General features: G+C 42.1%; 2 protein-coding genes across 12 annotated transcripts in view; both read right to left on the minus strand.

The window, feature by feature from the left end:
• The window catches only part of FAM133B (family with sequence similarity 133 member B), a 28,944-nt gene extending 23,104 nt beyond the window's left edge, over positions 1–5,840 (minus strand). For all 6 annotated transcript variants that reach the window (XM_015468211.3, XM_015468210.3, XM_059886033.1 and 3 more), the window contains exon 1: positions 5,748–5,840. In XM_015468211.3, coding sequence (XP_015323697.2) covers positions 5,748–5,771 — 24 coding nt within the window. In that variant the 5' untranslated portion in view covers positions 5,772–5,840. The remainder of the gene's footprint in view (positions 1–5,747) is intronic.
• A 3,437-nt stretch (positions 5,841–9,277) lies between these two features.
• Positions 9,278–20,288, minus strand: part of CDK6 (cyclin dependent kinase 6) — a 260,451-nt gene continuing 249,440 nt past the window's right edge. For 5 of the 6 annotated variants that reach the window (XM_005205136.5, XM_005205138.5, XM_005205137.5 and 2 more), the window contains one exon: positions 9,278–19,546. In XM_005205136.5, the coding sequence (XP_005205193.1) occupies positions 19,400–19,546 (147 nt within the window). In that variant the 3' untranslated portion in view covers positions 9,278–19,399. 6 annotated transcript variants of the gene reach the window in all.

Raw genomic sequence — 20,288 nt, forward strand, 5'->3', positions numbered from 1 at the left:
GAGTACAGTAGTAACAGCTACATCACCACCGCTTTTATGCTTGCTTCTGGACACTCAGGACTTGCCGTAAACACACCGTGCGACTGCATTCTACTGTACAGTACACAAAAGCACAACCACTTGAAGAGGATGCACACACACGACAACATGCGCCAGACAGGCGGATAACTTACGTGGCTATACATGCGAAAGCGTGTTTGCATCTTTGAGATGCAACTTGAAGGTTCGTATGCAGAGGACTTAGTATAGCGGCAATTTTCCACTGTAGTTTTAAATAATCTAAACACAACATTTACTGTTTTACAGCCTTTAAATTTTCTAGCATATATTTAATGTCTACTGTGAAACTGCATCTTCAAAGTATGTATCAACCTATCTTACTGCTTACTTTGCAGCGGAATATAAAATAGTACATTCATATGCTAAGAGTCCATGTCAATCATGGACAAGTTATGGCACAATTACACGAGCTATTACTGAGTATGTAATAAGGTTAAGTATGTAAAGCTATTACATACTGAGTATGTAATAAGTTAAGTATGTAAAGCTTAACTTTCAAGCTTTTGATAAACTCTATGCCCAGTCTGCTTAAGTACACTCTAAATAGCTCCATTATTTATTTCAATTATAATGGTAATACTTATGAAGTGCATCTTAAAAACTCCTTGCAAAACACTTGATCATGAGTCTGTGCTCATAATCATTAAGCAACAGTGCTCCTCTTTATGATGCACAACAAAAAGGTTTTAAAAACCAAAACCATTTCACAAAGGTAAAGCTCTTTCAACTTACTATGCCTAAGTGTGAAAAATAATGCTTCTAACATTAGCGCATTATACATAGCATATATAATGGCTGAGTATAAATCAAAATAAAGAAATTGTGCCATTTCTTAAAATGGCTATGACTTAATCATTTTAAATACTGTGACCTTTTAAATCAAACACCCATACTTAATATGTAGAATTGTCTGTGGCTCCAAACTGTTCCATGAGCTTGGGTAACAGAAAACGGGTTGGTTTTCTGGAAGTCAGGATGGCAAAACAGGCTCAAGGGAATATGTAAGTGGGCAGCTAGGAAAAGAGCAACTGCAGTGTAGTTGTTGAGGACAAAATGTGCAGAACTTCATTCGTTACTTTGATTACCTATTTTTATCTAGAGGATACATCTGTTTTAGTAAAAACAGAAAAGAACAGGAAAGAAACTTCTGGAAAATAATGGGCACAAAGGGTGACCAGTGGCTCAGACGGTATAAAGAATCTTCTGCAATGTGGGAGACCAGGTTCGATCCTTGGGTCAGGAAGATCCTCTGGAGAAGGGAATGGCTGCCCACTCCAGTGTTGTTGTCTGGAGAATTCCACGGACAAAGGAGCCTGGCCGGCCACATGGGGTTGCCAAGAGTCGGATACGACTGAGAGACTAACACTCTCATGCTTTACAAATCTCAAGGGTTAAAATATTCAGTGGGAAAAAAAAGTTGCTTAAGAATGTACAATATCTAAATAAATAAATAAATAAAAAAGAGTGTACAATATCAAGAGGGAACTCTAATCTTTCAACCCGGGGACTGAACCTAAATTAAGGACCTCAGATGAAAATGATGCGCCAATGTATGCTCATTGCCCATAACAAACATACTGCTCAGGCGTGGGAGTTGAAGATAGGGGAGGCAGAGCATGTCTATGGGCAGGGAGCGTATAGGAACTCTCTGTACTTTCTGCCCAATATTGCCTTGAGACCAAAAGAGCTCCAAAAAGTAAAGCCTATTTTTAAAAAAACTTCAACCGGAAAATTACGGCTTTTTAGAAAGCAGTTCTGTCATCTCTAAAACCATGACTTTTATCATCAATGTAAAAAGAAAAAAATGCCATTATTTTCAGATGCAAATGTTTATTTTATTTAAAGTCAAAAGTTATGATGTACTGAACTGAGTTGCCAGATGACCCATGGTGCTTTTTGGGGGGAGTCCCAGTTTTAATAGTTCGGGGGTTTCCCTGGTGGCTCAGAGGGTAAAGAATCTGCCTGCAATGCTGGAGACCTGGGTTCGATCCCTGGGTTGGAAGATCCCCTGGAGAAGGGAATGGCTACCCACTCCAGTATTCCTGCCTGGAGAATTCCATGGACAAAGGAGCCTGGCAGGCTACAGTCCATGGGGTTGCAAAGAAGTCGGACACGACTGAGAGATTAACACTTTAATAGTTCCACCTCCTCCACTGCAGCGAGGAGGCTGAATTGTGTAACCTGTGTCTTCTATCTCTTAATGTCCTGTTTCCCTTTCTATAACCTTTCAAGCGCATACAAAATGTTACCAGAACTACCTATGCCGAGACACATACCAAGGAATCAGCAGAGCCCAGAGTTGTCAAAAATGCTCTAGTAAATGAAACTAACTTGAAAAGTTTTTCAAATGCTTTAAAAGAATGTCTAACACCTTCTGCCAGTAAAACAAAACATCTTAGGCTTTTGCATGAAAACTGTACCCAAGGTCCAGTGATTTCTAAACATTTAAGGCCTAAGGTCATTAAACAGCCAAAACACTCAATACCTTAAGCCTAAGGTGTTCTCCATGAGAACACCATTTCAACTCTACGAGAATCAATACCATAAGGTCTGACCTACAGAAAGGAAGGCATGAAAAAAAGAACATAAAAAAAACCTCGAATAGCCAAAGCGATCTTGAGAAAGAAAAATGGAACTGGAGGAATCAACCTACCTGACTTCAGGCTCTACTACAAAGCCACAGTTATCAAGACAGTATGGTACTGGTACAAAGACAGAAATATAGATCAATGGAACAAAATAGAAAGCCCAGAGATAAATCCACGCACATATGGACACCTTATCTTTGACAAAGGAGGCAAGAATATACAATGGATTAAAGACAATCTCTTTAACAAGTGGTGCTGGGAAATCTGGTCAACCACTTGTAAAAGAATGAAATTAGAACACTTTCTAATACCATATACAAAAATAAACTCAAAATGGATTAAAGATCTCAACGTAAGACCAGAAACTATAAAACTCCTAGAGGAGAACATAGGCAAAACACTCTCTGACATACATCACAGCAGGATCCTCTATGACCCACCTCCCAGAATATTGGAAATAAAAGCAAAAATAAACAAATGAGACCTAATTAACCTTAAAAGCTTCTGCACATCAAAGGAAACTATTAGCAAGGTGAAAAGGCAGCCTTCAGAATGGGAGAAAATAATAGCAAATGAAGCAACCGACAAACAACTAATCTCAAAAATATACAAGCAACTCCTACAGCTCAACTCTAGAAAAATAAATGACCCAATCAAAAAATGGGCCAAAGATCTAAATAGACATTTCTCCAAAGAAGACATACAGATGGCTAACAAACACATGAAAAGATGCTCAACATCACTCATTATCAGAGAAATGCAAATCAAAACCACTATGAGATACCATTTCCCGCCAGTCAGAATGGCTGCGATCCAAAAGTCTACAAATAATAAATGCTGGAGAGGGTGTGGAGAAAAGGGAACCCTCTTACACTGTTGGTGGGAATGCAAACTAGTACAGCCACTATGGAGAACAGTGTGGAGATTCCTTAAAAAACTGGAAATAGAACTGCTTTATGATCCAGCAATCCCACTGCTGGGTATACACACTGAGGAAACCAGAAGGGAAAGAGACACGTGTACCCCAATGTTCATCGCAGCACTGTTTATAATAGCCAGGACATGGAAACAACCTAGATGTCCATCAGCAGATGAATGGATAAGAAAGCTGTGGTACATATACACAATGGAGTATTACTCAGCCATTAAAAAGAATACATTTGAATCAGTTCTAATGAGGTGGATGAATCTGGAGCCTATTATACAGAGTGAAGTAAGCCAGAAGGACAAACACCAATACAGTATACTAACGCATATATATGGAATTTAGAAAGATGGTAACGATAACCCTGTATACGAGACAGCAAAAGAGACACTGATGTATAGAACAGGCTTATGGACTCTGTGGGAGAGGGAGAGGGTGGGAAGATTTGGGAGAATGGCATTGAAACATGTGAAATGTCATGTATGAAACGAGATGCCAGTCCAGGTTCAATGCACGATGCTGGATGCTTGGGGCTGGTGCACTGGGACGACCCAGAGGGATGGTATGGGGAGGGAGGAGGGAGGAGGGTTCAGGATGGGGAACACATGTATAATTTTTTTTTAATTAAAATTGAATACAAAAAAAAAGAAAAAAAGAACATTCCTCAACCTTGTAATCAAACTTCACCACGGTGGTTCCTAGACATCTTTGATTATGAAGACTATATAAAACTAAGATAAGAGTTTTGAACATATTAAGTATTTCAGAGAAGTAAAGCTCTTTGAGCACCTCTCCCTCCCCCAAACAGCAAAGGAAATTAATCGCTTAATTTTTAAAAAGCTAGTTCATTAAATTTAGTACGTTAACTTCAACAGCATTTTTTTTTTTTGCGCTGCACATTCGTTTAAAACTCTATCATGGCCAAGCCTAGCAAAGTGTAACCTAAGCTTATCGCAAATTCCTTATGTTTATGGCCCATGCAATCTGATTCACAACCTGGGCTTTCCAAACCAAGCTAGTGGACACCTAGAATTCCTCCCACGTCTGCCTGTGAAAATGGAGAACCTCAGAACCTCGAATTCTCATCAGCCATTTCTTACTTTGTTATTAGCTACTTCTGTATCTCTTTCATCTCAGTTACAGAGTAACAACTTGCAGACCAAACATTCGCCCGCCCACCTTGCCTTGTGCGGTCTCAACTATTCTGCCAAGTTACGGGCTGCACTGATCCCACTTTACAGATGAGAACAGCGACGTATCCTAGGTCATCCAACTCCAGAGAGCCCAAAACTGACATTTCAGCCTGGGTCTGAGTCCAGAGTCAACAATCAAGCCATTTATTCCTTCTCGGGGCCTACTAAAAGTGCCAGGTGGGCTTCCCAGGTAGCTAAAACGGTAAAGCATCCTCCTGCAATGCAGGAGACCCGGGTTTGATCCCTGTGTTGGGAAGATCCCCTGGAGGAGGGAATGGCAACCCACTCCAGTATTCTTGCCTGGAAAATCCCATGGACAGAGGAGCCTGGCGGGCTGTAGTCCATGGGGTCACAAAAGAGTCGGACACGACACAGCGACTCACACACACATGCGTAGTGGTGGGCTCTGGGGCCGGATCAAATTGATCCTGGTTCTTAAACCAGGGAGTACGCTTGCGTCTAGAACCGGGCGCCCTGCAGGCCCCCGGGTGTAGGGACAGCGTCCCAGACCTCCGCGCCTCCGTCCCACCCGAATGCGCGAGAGCGGCGGAGATGGGGCGGGCGATACCGGTCAGGGTGGCGGGGGCGAGTTCCGGCGCCTTTCCGGGCCTCAGACTTCGCACTTATTTACAGGAGGGGTCAGAGGACCCTTGGCGGCTCTACACAGTGGGCACTGCTGGCCCGAATGCGGGGGAGAAGGATGCCACAGAGCACTGCCAGAGGGTGCGGCAGGGCTGACCGGATGTAAAGAAAAGGGGGGCGAGAGAGAAGAGGGAAAGGAGTGGGGGGCCAACAGGCGCCAACTGCGTGCGCGGCGCAAGCGCGTCCGGGGCCGGCCCCGCTGTGGGGGGAGCCGGGTCTCCAGTCTCAAGGTCCGAGCGCCGCTGCTGACTCGCAGGCCCAGCCGCGAAGGGCGAGCGGTCCCGCTCTCCCGCCGCCGCGCCCCGCGTCGCCCCACTGTTTTCCCCGCCCAGTACTCACCACTCTATTGTCCCGCTTCCCCATGGTGCCGGACTGAGAGCTCAGCGAGCCCTCAGCGGAGAGACCAGGCCAGCGCGGCTAACGAAAAGGCCCCGAAGCAGGTCCCTCGGCCAAGTCCCCACCCCATTGAGAGAGCGGCGCCTCGCGGACCCAGCGGCCGCGGTAGCCCACAGCGCCACCTGTCGCCTCGGAGGAGAGGAAGGCGCCCGCGGTCACTTGAGGTTCCCAGGGGTCGCATGTGGATTCCTGTCCTTTGCCACTCACCCAGTACAGCAGCATGGGAGAAGGAAGTGGCAACTCGCTCTAGTGTTCTTGCCTGGAGAATCCCAGGGATGGGGAAGCCTGTTTGCTGCCGTCTATGGGGTCGCGCAGAGTCGGACACGACTGAAGCGACTTAGCAGCAGCAGCAGTTCAGCAGCATGGCCCAGGCAGCTGCTTTCTGTTTGGCCTTGGATTGTTTTTCTTTCTGCCATTCCTGATGTACTGAAATCCTCATTCCAGAGGATACAATGATTATTCCAAGGCCTGTTGTGTTCCACTATTATTCCACTATGCCTGTGTGCTTGGCATAGTGCGGATGCTGGGTATAGATAAAGTGAGGGCTAGGACGGAGGTAGTCCCTCAGAATCCATCAAGTGGTGGCGGAGAAGTCAGTGTTCTCATAGATATTGCTAAAGACATTGCTTTTTAAGTTCAATCCCGTTCATCTATCGCTCATGTATCCATTTCACACTAATTTTTTAACCCCCGTGCTTGTGCTTAGTCGCTCAGTTGTGTCCTACTCTTTGTGACCCCATAGACTGCAGCCTGCCAGGCTCCTCCGTCCATGGGATTCTCCAGGCAAGAATACTGGAGTGGGCTGCCATGCCCTCCTCCAGGGGATCTTGCCGACCCAAGAATCGAACCCAGGTCTCCCGCACTGAAGGAGGATTTTTTTTTTTTTTTTTTTTTTTTACCGTTTGAGCCACCAGGAAAGCCCTTTGAACACCTGCTTGGTGTAATTCTTGGAGTGACTGGAAGCTGGATACGAGCAAGACGCAAAGATGAGATTAAGACACAAGTGCTCCCTTCAAAGGGCCTGTTTATAAGCTAGTTAGGGAGACAGATAAACGCAGGGTCAACTTTACTACATGGCATGCCGTAATAATGTCAGTAAAACACTAAAACTTCAAGGGAGGTGTTCCGGGGCTTCAGAGAAGGTGCCATTACATTCATGTAGAATTAATAGATCTGGATAAACCTGGATCCATCTCAGCACAACATCATTAGACATTGAAAATCAACTTGGATCTTTTGTAGACTCTTGGAAAACGTCAAAATGGGCTTATATTCAGATATAAGAAAACTCCTTAAAACCATCTTCCCAGTTTGTCTCCCCCTCCTTCCCTTTCTTGTACTGTATCATACAACAAACGATGACAGCTCCCGTTCTCTCAGAACTTTCCCAGACTCTCAAATGTAGCCACTGGGGGTTCTGTTCCATACTGAAAGCTCATTCTCCTTAGTAACACCACTTTACTTCTTGCTGTAAATTGGGTCTCCAAGATTTCATTTCTCCTCCTCCTCCTCCCTTACCCCTGACTTAAGCTCGGGATCCTCTTAGCAAGGACAGGCTTCTCTGTCTGTCTGAGCAAGACAAAGTTTGTTTTCATGGCTTAACGATAGTCTTTTTTCATATCCCAGGAACTTTACAGATATTAACCCTGTCACAAGGATCTTTTTCTTTTCTTCAGCAAGTTTTATCGTTTCAGCTCCATGTTAGGTCCGTGATCCATTCTGAATTGTTTTTCATGGTGTAAAGTAAGGGTCAAGCTTCATTTTCTTTTACCCATATGGATAACCAGTTTCTCCGGAACCATTTGGTGGAAAGATTATCCTTTCTTCATTGAATTAACATATTAGTTTGCTAGGGCTGTTACAAATACGACTTCCTGGGGCCCATCACTGTCCCTAAAGAACTGGGAGTTGTAAACTGGGCTCACAGTCCAGTGGCAGGGGCCTATTGCGCTTTTAATGGACTGAGGTTCTAAGTAGCTAAACAGACACAGAGATAACTAACTAGCTTAAAGTCTTTTGTAAACCACTTTGAAAAAAATGGCCCAGCTAAACCTGGTTGTGGATGCCTGTGGTTTGTGGAAACAGGTAATTATGACTGATCTCTTAGTAAACAGCAAACCTTCCATTTCTTAATAAAGATCAAATTCCTAACTCTCTGTATCATCCCCTCTGAATATTCTGTGTAGATCCTAAAAATGTAGATGCAATTTAGGGCCTGTTAAAAAGTTAGAAGTCTTAATGAGAGCTCCCAAGGAATTCTGGAGGACTAATGTTAAAATACCTGATATTGGACACAAAGACGGGAATATAAGTACCGGACAGCGACTATAGTCCCACTTTTGCTTTGCCCGTAGCATCTCAGGAGCTGCTACATCTATCGCTCTGATCTAGTATGGAAGTCAAACAAAAATGGGCACACATTAGCAGAAATTGTCTCCCTCTTTAAAATCCTTCAGCGGTTCCAAACTCCTTTACATGGCATATTAAGCTCTTCTGGACCTCACTCCCCTCTCCCTTACAGTTTTAAATCATTGAGTCATGGCCTATCGGTGGAGTTGTATGAAGTGAATTTAGTGGCTTTCCACCAGTATTTTTTTCTTATTGTGGAGGATCATAAGAAAACCTGTGTGGGACACACAGTATCATTTTGTGGAATGTTTCCAGTGCATGTCTGTGTGTGTATACGTGTGTGAGTGCACACCAGCCATACTCTTCCATTATATTTCTTTCCATAGGTTATGATCCAAAAGCTTAAAAGCCACCGCTCCAGGTGCAGCCTCACCAATCTCCTGCCTTTTCCCATCTGCTATTTCATAACTGCAGGCCACTGCAGACACAAAATATTTCTCCTTGCGTGACTGACCAGCATTAACTTTTATTGTCAGTTCACTCAGGCACCATTTCTGCTTCCCAGGTGACTTGGTGGTAAAGAATCTGCCTGCCAATGCAGGAAATGTAGGTTTGATTCCTGGTCTGGGAAGATTCTCTGCAGGAGGAAATGGCAACCCACTTCAGTGTTTTTGCCTGGAAAATTCCATGGACAGAGGAGCCTGGCGGGCTACAGTCCATGGGGTTGCAGAGCTGGACAGGTCTGAGCGCACACGCACGCAGGTGCAAGCAACATTTCCAATGTGAAATATTTGTTCCTCCCCAGGTTATCAGCAGTTGGTTACACAAACCTTTTTCATAGTCTCAGTCTGGAAGTTTCAGAAAGGACTGCTCATGCTTTACTTATTTTTGGGTCTTCAGTGATTACCACAGTCGACTAGTAAGAGCTTACTAAGTATGTGTTATGGAAATTTTAAGTTCAATGAGTAGCTACTTTTTTCACATTTGAAGCCTAAAAAGGAGCCTCTTAAAAATTTGAAACATATTCGGCTAAAACTTCCAATTATGTTACCTTACTCACAAGGATTACATTTACATTTAAGCAAAAAGAAAAATAACTAGAATAATAATTCATCTCCCAGAAAGCAGGTCAAAATTGCTGTTTTTATTATTTTTATTTGCTACCAAGAGTTTTATTGTAAGAAATACAAAAGATATGACAAATATACAAACTATTGTCTCTTTTTGCCTCAATTCAGCTTGTGCATAAGTGAAAACAATGAACTGGACAATGACATTTCAACACCAATTCTTAAAAAACAATGAATTCCATTACCTGACAATAAATACCTAAATTTGCATTCTAGCACCCAGTAAGACATCCAGTTTCCAAAGGATTCTTGATCTGTAACCCTCTGAATTTTCCGACACATTCCATCGCTTCAGTCACCACTGGTAGTTCCTCTCCAAACAAGTCTTAAGAGTAAGAGCTAAGAGACCTACCTTTGCCCTCAGCAACCCGGGTCATCATGCACCACTTACTTGAGCTCATTTGGAACAGATTGCTAGCAACGGGGGTATTTAATGTAAGTTTTGGTGGTCCTTGGATTCCATATCTCACATGACACAAATACCTACTTTTCTATTTTCCTCTTCCGGAAGGAAGAGTCTAGTTAAACTGCCCTATATTTTCATCTAGCTAAAAGGAAGGAAGCAAAATCACTCAGCTCAGGGCACTAGGAGGAGGGTAATTTTACAGATTGGCTTTCTCTTTTTTTTCCTTTTCTTTCTTTTCTGTTTTTTTTTTTTTTTTTTGCCTCAGGAGGGCTTTCTACGAGGTTGGCCTATAGAGTGAGACGGCTCTTTCCATTCTCCTGTCTACACCCGAGGTCATTTCTCTTTGAGGACTAAGTGACCTGGGTATGTAGGCAGGCCCCTGCTTTTGGAGAGGTGCGCTGCACCCACACCTGGGGAGAGCACAGGGCTTGTGGACCCTGTGAGGAAGGCCACCCCGGTGAGCCTGCCTGACCAGTGTGGGAACTCTCCATCTTGTGGATAGAGAGAAGAGTGGAAGTCATATCTACCACAAAGCCACCTGCCAACATTCGTGTAAAACTGTGTCCCCAGCAGTGAGTTTCTGCACTGCTTCTCTGACCTGCTGAACCCAAAGCACCGAAACAGAGCATTCTGTAGCAACATGAGCAAACGGAATGAGAGTTGTTTTGCACCTTTAAGGAACATGCACCCTTATACGTCTGTACCTGATACTAAAATAGCAGAATGAGTTTCAAGTATGAAGAAATACAGTGAAAGGACAGCCTGTAGATGGACAGAAAACAGCAGCCTGGAATGTGCTTTATATTCTTGGGTTAGTTTTTCTATTTGCACCACAGCAGAAACGGAATGCTCTGTAGAATGACTGGGTTTAAAAATCAAGATCCATACGAAGAGGCTAGAAGGCATTTGTGATTGGTGTCCTGACTGTTCTCTGTGTTCAGCACCGGGAACTTTCTCTTGAGAACTATGGCCATAGGGATGGTGGCCAAGCCTGAACAGGCATACCTAGGATGCTTAAAACATCTCTCGTCACGTCCCTGACCCCAAAGTACAGCAGAGGAGGATGAGGGGCAGCAGATGGATAGGTCAGGAAGGGGGCAGGGAGCACTTCCCAGGGAGCGAGGAAAGGATACAAAAGCTGGTGGAGCCTCTGTTCTCCTGGGCTGGCGCACACAGCCTCAGTTAGTATCTGACATGCGCATGTGCAATCCCCACATCTCCAGAACCGTGATTTCAAACACAGAAACCAACAAGTCAGAAGCCCTAATTAAGATTTTCTTCTACTTTAAAAACATCTTCTATTTTAAAAATAAGTAAAAAAAAAAAAAAAAAAAAGCAAACAATAACTCCCTGGCTGCAACAGCCTTGCTGAAATCTAAAAGAAACTTTTAACTAGGCCCTATAGGAGTGCAGAAACACCAATACATTTTAAGGTGAAAACGTGCTTTTTTTTTTTTTTTTAACACATCTCAGAAATGATAAGCCTATAAAATCCTCTAGTCCTACTCTGCACTCTATGGGAACCGACATTGTGCTTTTCTTAACACATACTGCTCTTCTATACAAAACACTTGCCTTGTAACCCTCAGGTCAAAACTTAAAATAGCAGACATGCAACACGCTTTTGATGTGTTAGAGACTGTTGGTGGTTAAGATCCCATTGTTGACAATGTACCCGCAGCCCTTCTTTGCTTCAGTGACCAGACTGCAGTGCTTCTCTACAAAACCACCTTGCTTGAAGCACACAACCTTGGACTTCTCCCATCTGGCACGTTCTGGAAGCCTCATGGCACAGGTTGGCAGTTCTGCTTCTACAGAAAACTCACACACTGGTCTCCTTTCAACAGGGCTACCTGTTCCCCCTACTGTACCCAACACCTACGAGGGCACAGATCTAGTTGGGGGGGGGGGAGGTGCTTCTTCTCTCTGCCAGCTAAGTGGAAGCGCCAACCAGGCATCTGTCTCTACCTGCCATCTATTATGATGACCACTTGGCACAGTTTCTAACTGAAGGCCTTATTTGATGCTTTGCTATCTGCAGTTTTAATTTTTGCTGTATTTCACACCATAATATATGCATACTTGACAAGAGAACAACTACAAAGTCCTTTGCTTTAATTCCTTTACACACTTATAAAACACCTAGACACAAAAAATACTATCTCTATAGACTTAAATTCTACTAATCATGTTAAAATGCATGCAGCTTACTTGGGGGCTTAGTCTTAATTTTAATTTTCTTAGTTCCATCAAGACCATGATAATGAGCATTAAATGCAAATCCTAATGCAGTCTGCCTTCTGTTGCACTTTCACAGGCCTAGTGTGACTGAAATAAATAATATACATGAACAATAATAGAAATAATTTATGCAAATGTAGAACAACTTGGAATAAAAATTTCCCACCGTGTTAAGTGCTGATCCTAGGAGTAGCTGATGCTATTCATTCCATGTGCTAACTAACAGACTTATCACTGGTCATAGAAAAATAAAATGAATACAAAGTAAGTTAAGGAATTAAAATATTCCCGTATACATTTCTTGCAAACACAGGACCAAAATGGCAAGATATACAATATACTTGGTGGGGGCAGAGGGTTCAAGGTATGTATTACTGCTGGGATCTATTTTCCTTATCCAGAGACTTCAAGGTCAAATTCAGAGTTGCTGGTGATCACACAAATATTGCTAGTTAATACATATTATTGCATTTAATAAAACTTAAGATTAGAAACTTTCAAGTAAGGGTATGAAGGGTCTCTTCAGGACTGTAACCTAAGCACTTCAATGGGTTTGGCTAGAAACCACAGAGTTAGAAATGATATAACTTGTGGCTTTACGCTTGCTGATTAGTGCTACAATCATAGTTCTTTACAGCATTATGCAGTTATGTGTCCCCTTTAAGAAAAACTACATTTGACAACCCAAACTCCTTAAATAGGGAAGGGGTTGTTTGACAAAACAATTCACATCAAAGGTTCCTCCAAACAGAAGAGTCTCCTTCCTACATAACATAATTTGCTCACATACCTTTATTTACCTGACAAAGAAAAAGGAGAAAGAAAAAGTTTGAAACTAAAGAGTTAGGAGCTTTTGCCAACCGAGGATGAAGCAGAAAATAAGTTTTCCAAACAAAACTTTTCCAGGCTTATCTTTTGCCATCATATATGTAGAATGATAGAAAATAAAAAAATAAAAAAATCTTTCCTGTAATTATACATCTTCTTTTAGGAAGGAAAAAAAAAAAAAAAAGCAGAGCTTAGAGCTTGAGAGATGCCTGGTAGATAGCTTGATAGAGTAGCATCTCTTTATACCCGAACTTTCGGAGAATTGTGTTGTACTTATTTATGCACAGAAGACATCGTTTGCCTCTAGGGACATTTTACTTCCTAAGACTGCAGAACAGATGCCTCTGAGACAGCAGCAGGGCACACGGACCTCGGACAGTATCCTGCCGGGTCTGTACATCAACATCAGGTACGAATAGGTGAGCGGTGGGCGGGTCTCGGTCAGCCCCGCCCACTGACACTCTACGGCCAAAGGGGCGGGGCGACGGTGCAGCGCACGGGAAGGCTTTTTCGGTGGGAGGGAGGTTTTGAACAGAAGTAAATAGGGTTCGGACTGGCCCAAATGATAACAGACTGGAGGTTTGAATTCGGCCTTCCACTGAGGGACTTAAACTGGAATCTTCTTCAATGGGATTTTAAGAAGATGGACAGGCCGAAGATTTGACAGCACCTAATGAGTGTGGTATTTTGATTCAGTATAAATTACTGAGACTAGCCAGCTGGCTGCTCCGGAGAAAAGTGAAGCAGGGACTATGGAGTTTCTGCCACTCAGAAGGAACTAACGGCCTTCCGCTGGGTTCTGCTAAGGGAAGGCTGGAAAAATAATGTAATTTCCTTCCTTCTAAATTTCAGTGACACTACAGAAGAAAATGACTTCTCAAATTGACTAAAATCATCAGGTGGATAATGGTGTCTGAGCAGATCTGTGAGTTAAAACAAAAGTCTATGAAAACATATATTTTTATAACATGAAGTTGCCAAGGCACTTCACAAACGGAGACATCACTTAATGTAGATATACTCCTAAGTTATTAGCTCTTAGGCTTAAAGAAAATGTTTAAAAATTAGAATATCTTGTGAATTTACACTTGTGACTATACAAATTTGCAGGTCTTTTAGTATTTTAGGGCTCTGTTTCAGCATAGCAGATCTTTGAAAAAATAATTTGGTCTATTTAGTAGCTGATGTGTCACTTAAACAGTGTCTTCATCTGATTTTTTTAGTTAGGGTTTTTAAATTGGATGGTGTAATGGCCACCAGGGCAATGGGAAAGCAGCTGACATGGGATATACATATTGTGCCTGACGCCTCTGGAGGAGTCTTACACTCCTAACAACACTATCCTATTCACAGATGAGTGTTGCCTGTTGAGTAATAAGCCTGTCCAACTTTCTAATTTCTGGACGTGGAAATGTGAGGTAATGAGTTACCTCAAAAAATGTTTCATGAACAAATGAACAACTAGGCTTTCATCATACACTTAAATAATCAAAATGGGTGTCTTATGCATCCTCAAGAACAATGTACTTGCAGACAACTGTTCAGAACTTAGCTGACAGTTAAAATATCTAAGTTATAGAACATTGTGAGGACTATGAATCATCCTGAAAAACAAGTGCTAGGCAAAAGTTAAACATATGCAGAAAAATAAAGTTAGAGGCGTCACTCAGATTCCATACCCCCCTTCAAAGTGCCACCTTGTGGAATATACTAGAATAAAACAAGAAAGGCCATCCCTTAGGACAATGTGAATTTAAAAACAGACATGTGAAAGAAAAATCACTTCCCTTTCCTAACATTTTGACTTCAAATTGCTGTGCTAGTATTTAACTAGATAGTTGGAAACAAAACTGTGTTTATTTTCAGTAGAGTCTTGTTATATTCTCAAAGGCCAGAGCACCAGTTATTAAGAAAACATAAAATATATTGATGGATGTCCATCCTTTTATCTCAATTAACTCTCAGGGAATGCTAAGAAATAGAACACATTTAAAAAGCTGGCTTGCACTTCATTTAAAAAACAAAAACAACTGAGGAAAACACTTGAAAAATCAGACCCCTCCTCTTTCTCCATTTTTTGTTGTTAACAAAGGTCAAAAGATGGATAAGGCCAAAGGAATATTTTTGGTTTATTTTCTGAAAAAGGACAAACTAGAAATGCTTGAGATATAGGTGTGTAATAAAACCAGGTTGAAAATTACATTGAGAAAAAAGTGGAAATACTATCTGCTTATGCCTTTGAGGGAGACACCACTGCCAGTTATCTGGGGACTTGCTTGGCAGGTTTATGGGAGCCTGAAGTTTTTCCACTGTAGGGAAGGAACATGTAATTATCTTCCTCATCATGTGTCTGTATGTACTGAACGCACATGATAAACGGTTTAGGTTTCACAAGTTTTCAAAAATCTTGGTGGCATAGGAAACACGTACCTTTACAAAATTTATTGTTTTTAACAACGAACATTTTCAGGCTTGCACAAGAGTAGCTTCACGTGGCTGCTTCTTCCCATGAAATGTGGAAGGAATAGGGGTGGTTTAGCTTGCTTAGCTCAACCTTTGAAATGATAACTGTTTGGAATGGCTTTTCCATAATATTTGTTTTTGACCATATCACGTTCATAGCCGCCAGGTGACTTTAAATAAAATACACATAACTTTGAAACTATCCTTCTTTGAATACCTTCATTTTCTCCAGAATTTCCTCTAGCCACTGCCTAGTATCTTCTGGTTTTTAAAAAATTTAGAAATAATCGCATCTTTATTTTTATAAACACACTATTTTATGTCTTTAAGCATTCTTTTGAATTCTATCATATCTGGAATATATAATATTCAATTATTTCCGTTCCAAGAAATTGCACTAACACAATTAAGTAACTACAGTGGCTTATTAACTTTCAACATTATTCTTTCCTACACCTACCTATGCAACATTGGCCTGTTTTTGGAAAATGAGACACTCTCATGTGCTTATCATAAAAATTATAGTAAAGTCACTTAAAAAGAGAAGCAATTCTTTAGAGAAGAATTTTGGTATGTTTATGATATTAGGAAGCATACATGATTTAATTTCTATTAAGGAATAAGAATTGTCATTACTGACTTTTATAGGTACCCCTGTTTAAGAGAAGTAGCCATAGTTAGTTAAAAACTCAATTTAAATCCACTATTTAAGACTCAAAAGTTTGGTCATATTTAAGTTTTTTTCTCACCAGGATGGATAGTATCACATTCTAGAGTCATATCATAAATTTCTCCATTAAAAGATCTGTGCTTTATTTAAGATAGTAACATCCCATGCATTCTGAAATTTTCATTTTTACTCAAAATGAAGAGGCTGAGAATCAGGTGAATATTTTGAACTATTTTTAGTATAAGTCACCTGAGGCTAAGTGAAAAGTCAGTCATTCAAAATGTGTGTTTCCTGAAAGAAAAGCATGAGAACACAGGGGGCTAAAATGGCCTGGAGCTTCCTTCCAAAACAGGTTCTCCGCTCCTTGAGTTCCCATCCACTTCAAAGGGGGAGGCCAAGTGGGAGGCTCCAGTGCACTGGGTTCTGACAAGCTCTTGGGGATTGTGCTTTTAAGATTATAAGGGTACAGCCTTATTACCTTTGCCAGGTGAGAGCTTATGATGCTTAAATGGACTCTTTACATGTAGGTTGTTACAAGTCCACCCTGGCACAGCAGTTTCCCATGCGTGGGCCGCTAGATCGAAATACACAGAAACGATCGGGCAAATATTCTTGTCCCAATCCTAGTAAGAAATTCAAATGTGATTTCAAGTCTGTCATCCTGTTTCTTAGTGCTATAAGCGGCTTCAGTGTAACCCTGGAGCAATATGACCTTTTCAGCTAATCACTGCCTAGCTTTTGGCAAAGACGTCTGAAACCATATGTCACAGAAGAATAAGCCGCATTCAGTAAGCTTGTGTTCTGCTCTATGATTCAAAGTGCCCTAATGGCAAAGGTGCATGTGTGGGATCTGTGTCTCAGAAGTGGTGAGCCGGATGTGAGAGACAGAAAACAAAAAAGTAATCACTCAAGTGCAACAGCCACCAGGATGGAGGAGCTGGGGACAGACTCTTTAACGAGTTCACAGAGGACGAAAAGCCCTCTCACTCTGCCTCTCACAGGGTAATTTGGCAAGTATCTAAATGTTCGTGCTTGAAGTTTTCTTGATAAACGCCACCAATAAATGAATCAGGAGCATATGTTGGAAATAAAAATTGAACTTTCTACGTGTTTAAAATGCTAAAGAATGCTGAAAAATTCCAGTTTAGAACAGCTGCATTTTTCTTGAGTGAATTTATGAAAAATTTTTGCAAAAGCCAAAACCCAAGTTATGTTCACTCTAACCATGGATACTCACTGAAAAACTCCTGATGGATCAGTGCAGTGTTTTAAAATTCAATTTCCAGGCCCCTGGTCTTTATTATTTTGACCCCCAAAGGAAAGGCAGAACTCATTTATCTGTGGTCTCCCCCACTTATCTGGAGGGACCACAAGTGCATTTGCCTCGAATGTTCTGGGTCCATTATATCTCAAGCATTTACAGTGATGACAAAACATAATTGATGCTGTCACAGGGAAGACTGGAAAAAGCATTCTTATGGCCCATCTCCTCATTCGTAGCTTGCTTTAGCAAAAATTTTCCTGCTTTTAAAGTTATTGAATTAGAACAATATTAAACAATACATATATATTAGAAAAGAATGGGTCCCGACCCAGAAATCTCTCAAAGAGAAAAGTCTCCTAATTTTTCTCTTGTTCAAGATAGTTGTATACAATATTAAGTAATGGAGAACTCGGAAAGGCCTGATTATGCATGAACAGCATATAGAACATTTCCTTCTGAGAGAAGCAACGTCCATTCTTTGAAGACCCTAATGCTAAACATGGCCTAACTGTTGCATACACGCAAAACATGAATTGGAAAGCCAAGGGAGCTAAAACTTACCAAAGGATACTTCATCTCTGTGTCTTCTGGTTACTAGAGCCAACTGAGCACTACCTATGCAGACGGCAGAGATGGCATGGGATATAAAGTACTGCAGAGAAAAATGGCAAGAGGAACGGTAAAGCTGTTCACAATGCCCAGGTCAGGCTGGCTCTGCAGGGAGCGGGGAATGTGCGTAGGGCACTAGAAGCAAGCACAGCCTGGTGGATGGAGAATAGGTAATTTTACAGAGTAAATACACATTCCTAAAAAATAGTTCAGGACGTTCCCTCAGATACTACACTGACAATATAGTCTATAACAGTGCAAAACACTAAGGAACACTTTAAAGCAATCTACATCTCAGTGGTGGAGAAGAACCAGTCTCCTGCTCACTGCCTAGGTAACAACAGTAAACGCCAGGAAGATTGCAGTAGGGGGAGAACACATGAGATTCTGTTAGGATCGTGGAATTGGAGCCAAAAGCCATCATCGGAATCAAACTACTGATGAAAGGTTCATTGAAGAAGAAAGGAGGAGATGCATGAGAACAGCCTGCGCGGTCGGTCATGAACTGTGTAAGGCTAGTGGAATACATTAGACACGCTGAGGGACAGATAAAGATGTACACTTTGCAAATCAGGCAGTGCACTGCAGGAGTACAGTGTAAAAGGTGGAGGAGAACTTCCATGGCATTCCTGCCTCTAGTCAGAGAACTATCCTCCCAACTCAAAAAGCAAACAGTTCCTGAAAATTCCTAAAATCAAAACCAAAACAAAGTAACAACAAAAACCAAAAAAAGAAATAAATTCCAAACCAGGAAATAAAGGCTTTCTCTACTTTTTTTTTTTGACAATTTTACCTTGCTGAGGTACACTCCCTAAATCTACAGCAAGCTTATAAGGGTATTCTTTAAAAGAAACAATCAAGCATACTATACAGGTTAAAATGACAAGGAGTAAATGCAGCTTTTTGAAGAGTAAATAGAACATGTGCTTTCAGAAACAGGTTTCTTAAAAGATACTAGAATTATTTTTTCTTTTTGTTGTGTGTATAAAACTTCACCTAGATGGTGAACCCTTTACTACTAGTGAATTGACTGCTTTTGACCAGAAAAGAAATGCTAAGGACACAGGCTCAATTTTCTAATTTGAGAAGCCCATTTTGGTGGATCTCCTTTAGTCAACAGACACCTGTTATTTAGCGGTCACTTTTGAGTCTTTAAAATTTAACTCTTCTTCTTGTTTACAGAAAGTAACACTTTTTAAGAGATCAAGAATCACACACGCGCGCGCATGCACACACACTCCCTCAGAAGTACCAGATCAGGCCCCAGCAGCTACAGAGAGATCACATGTACAATCTCACTCAGCTGTGCCCAGGTTGCTCACTTCACACTGGCAGCATTCAAGATCAGAAAAAAAATGAAACGGCAGCACAATGGGTCAGCAGCTTCTCTTCTGGAATTTTTCCAGGTTCTTGAAACAAACAGACAAACAAACAAACGAATGGACATAAAGCTGCAATCACTCTTGCATTGATTTCAAAACAGTAAACGAGGTGGTTTCCTCGGAGAAGCAGAGCCCATCCGGAAGACAGCAGCTAGAAGGTCTCCAGCCAGTGATCCTCAACAGCTCTGCAAGGCTTCCTCGGGGGACCCCTCAGCCACCAAGGAGGTTCTCCGGATGATCAGCTCAAGGCAGGTTAAGCGGTATTCATTTCCGAGCTGTTCTGGCTGGGCGGCAGGTGGGAATCCAGGTTTTCCTTGCGCCTCTCCAGATCGTGGAAGTATGGGTGAGACAGGGCACTGTATGCTGATATTCTTTTGGCTGGATTAAATGTCAAGCACTTCTGTGATGGAGAAAAAATAACAGTGACATAAAACTCGTCCATGTGCTTACATAGTTACGTATCTATTCACTGTCATGTATTACGAGGAGGGCTTGGCAACCCACTCCAGTATTCCTGACTGGAGAACCCCATGGACAGAGGAGTCTGGCAGGCTACAGGCCCCAGCGTCTCAGAGGGTCGGGCACAACTGAAGCAACCTAGCATGTATAATGAGAATGGATATCTACTTTCAGGGACACTAAATACGACGACGTAGAGAGCACTCATCTTACGTTGTTGTGGAGTTGATAAGTTGTGTCCGACTCTGCGACCCATGGACTGTAGCACACCAGGCTTCCCTGTCCTTCACTATCTCCTGGAGCTTGCTCAGATTCATGTCCATTGAGTCGGTGATGCTATCCAACCATTTCATCCTCTGCTGCCCTCTTCTCCTTTGCTTCAAAAGGCAACACCTTTGGGGTTGCTTGTGGACTGTTAGCTACCCAGATTTCTTTCCAACTCAATCATATTATTATTACAGCACGTGGTGGTGCTGGTGTAGTTGCTAAGTTCTGTGTGACTCTGTGTGACTGTAGCCCGCCAAGCTCCTCAGTCCATGGGATTTCCTGGGAAGGATACTGGAGTGGGTTGCCATTCCCTTCTCCAGGGGATCTTCTCAACCCAGGGATGGGGATCTTCCCGAACCAGGGATTGAACCCAGGTCTCCTGCTTGGCAGCCAGATTCTTTACCACTGAGCCACCT

Source organism: Bos taurus, chromosome 4 (genome assembly GCF_002263795.3).
Source record: "Bos taurus isolate L1 Dominette 01449 registration number 42190680 breed Hereford chromosome 4, ARS-UCD2.0, whole genome shotgun sequence".
Classification (NCBI taxonomy): Eukaryota; Metazoa; Chordata; class Mammalia; order Artiodactyla; family Bovidae; genus Bos; species Bos taurus.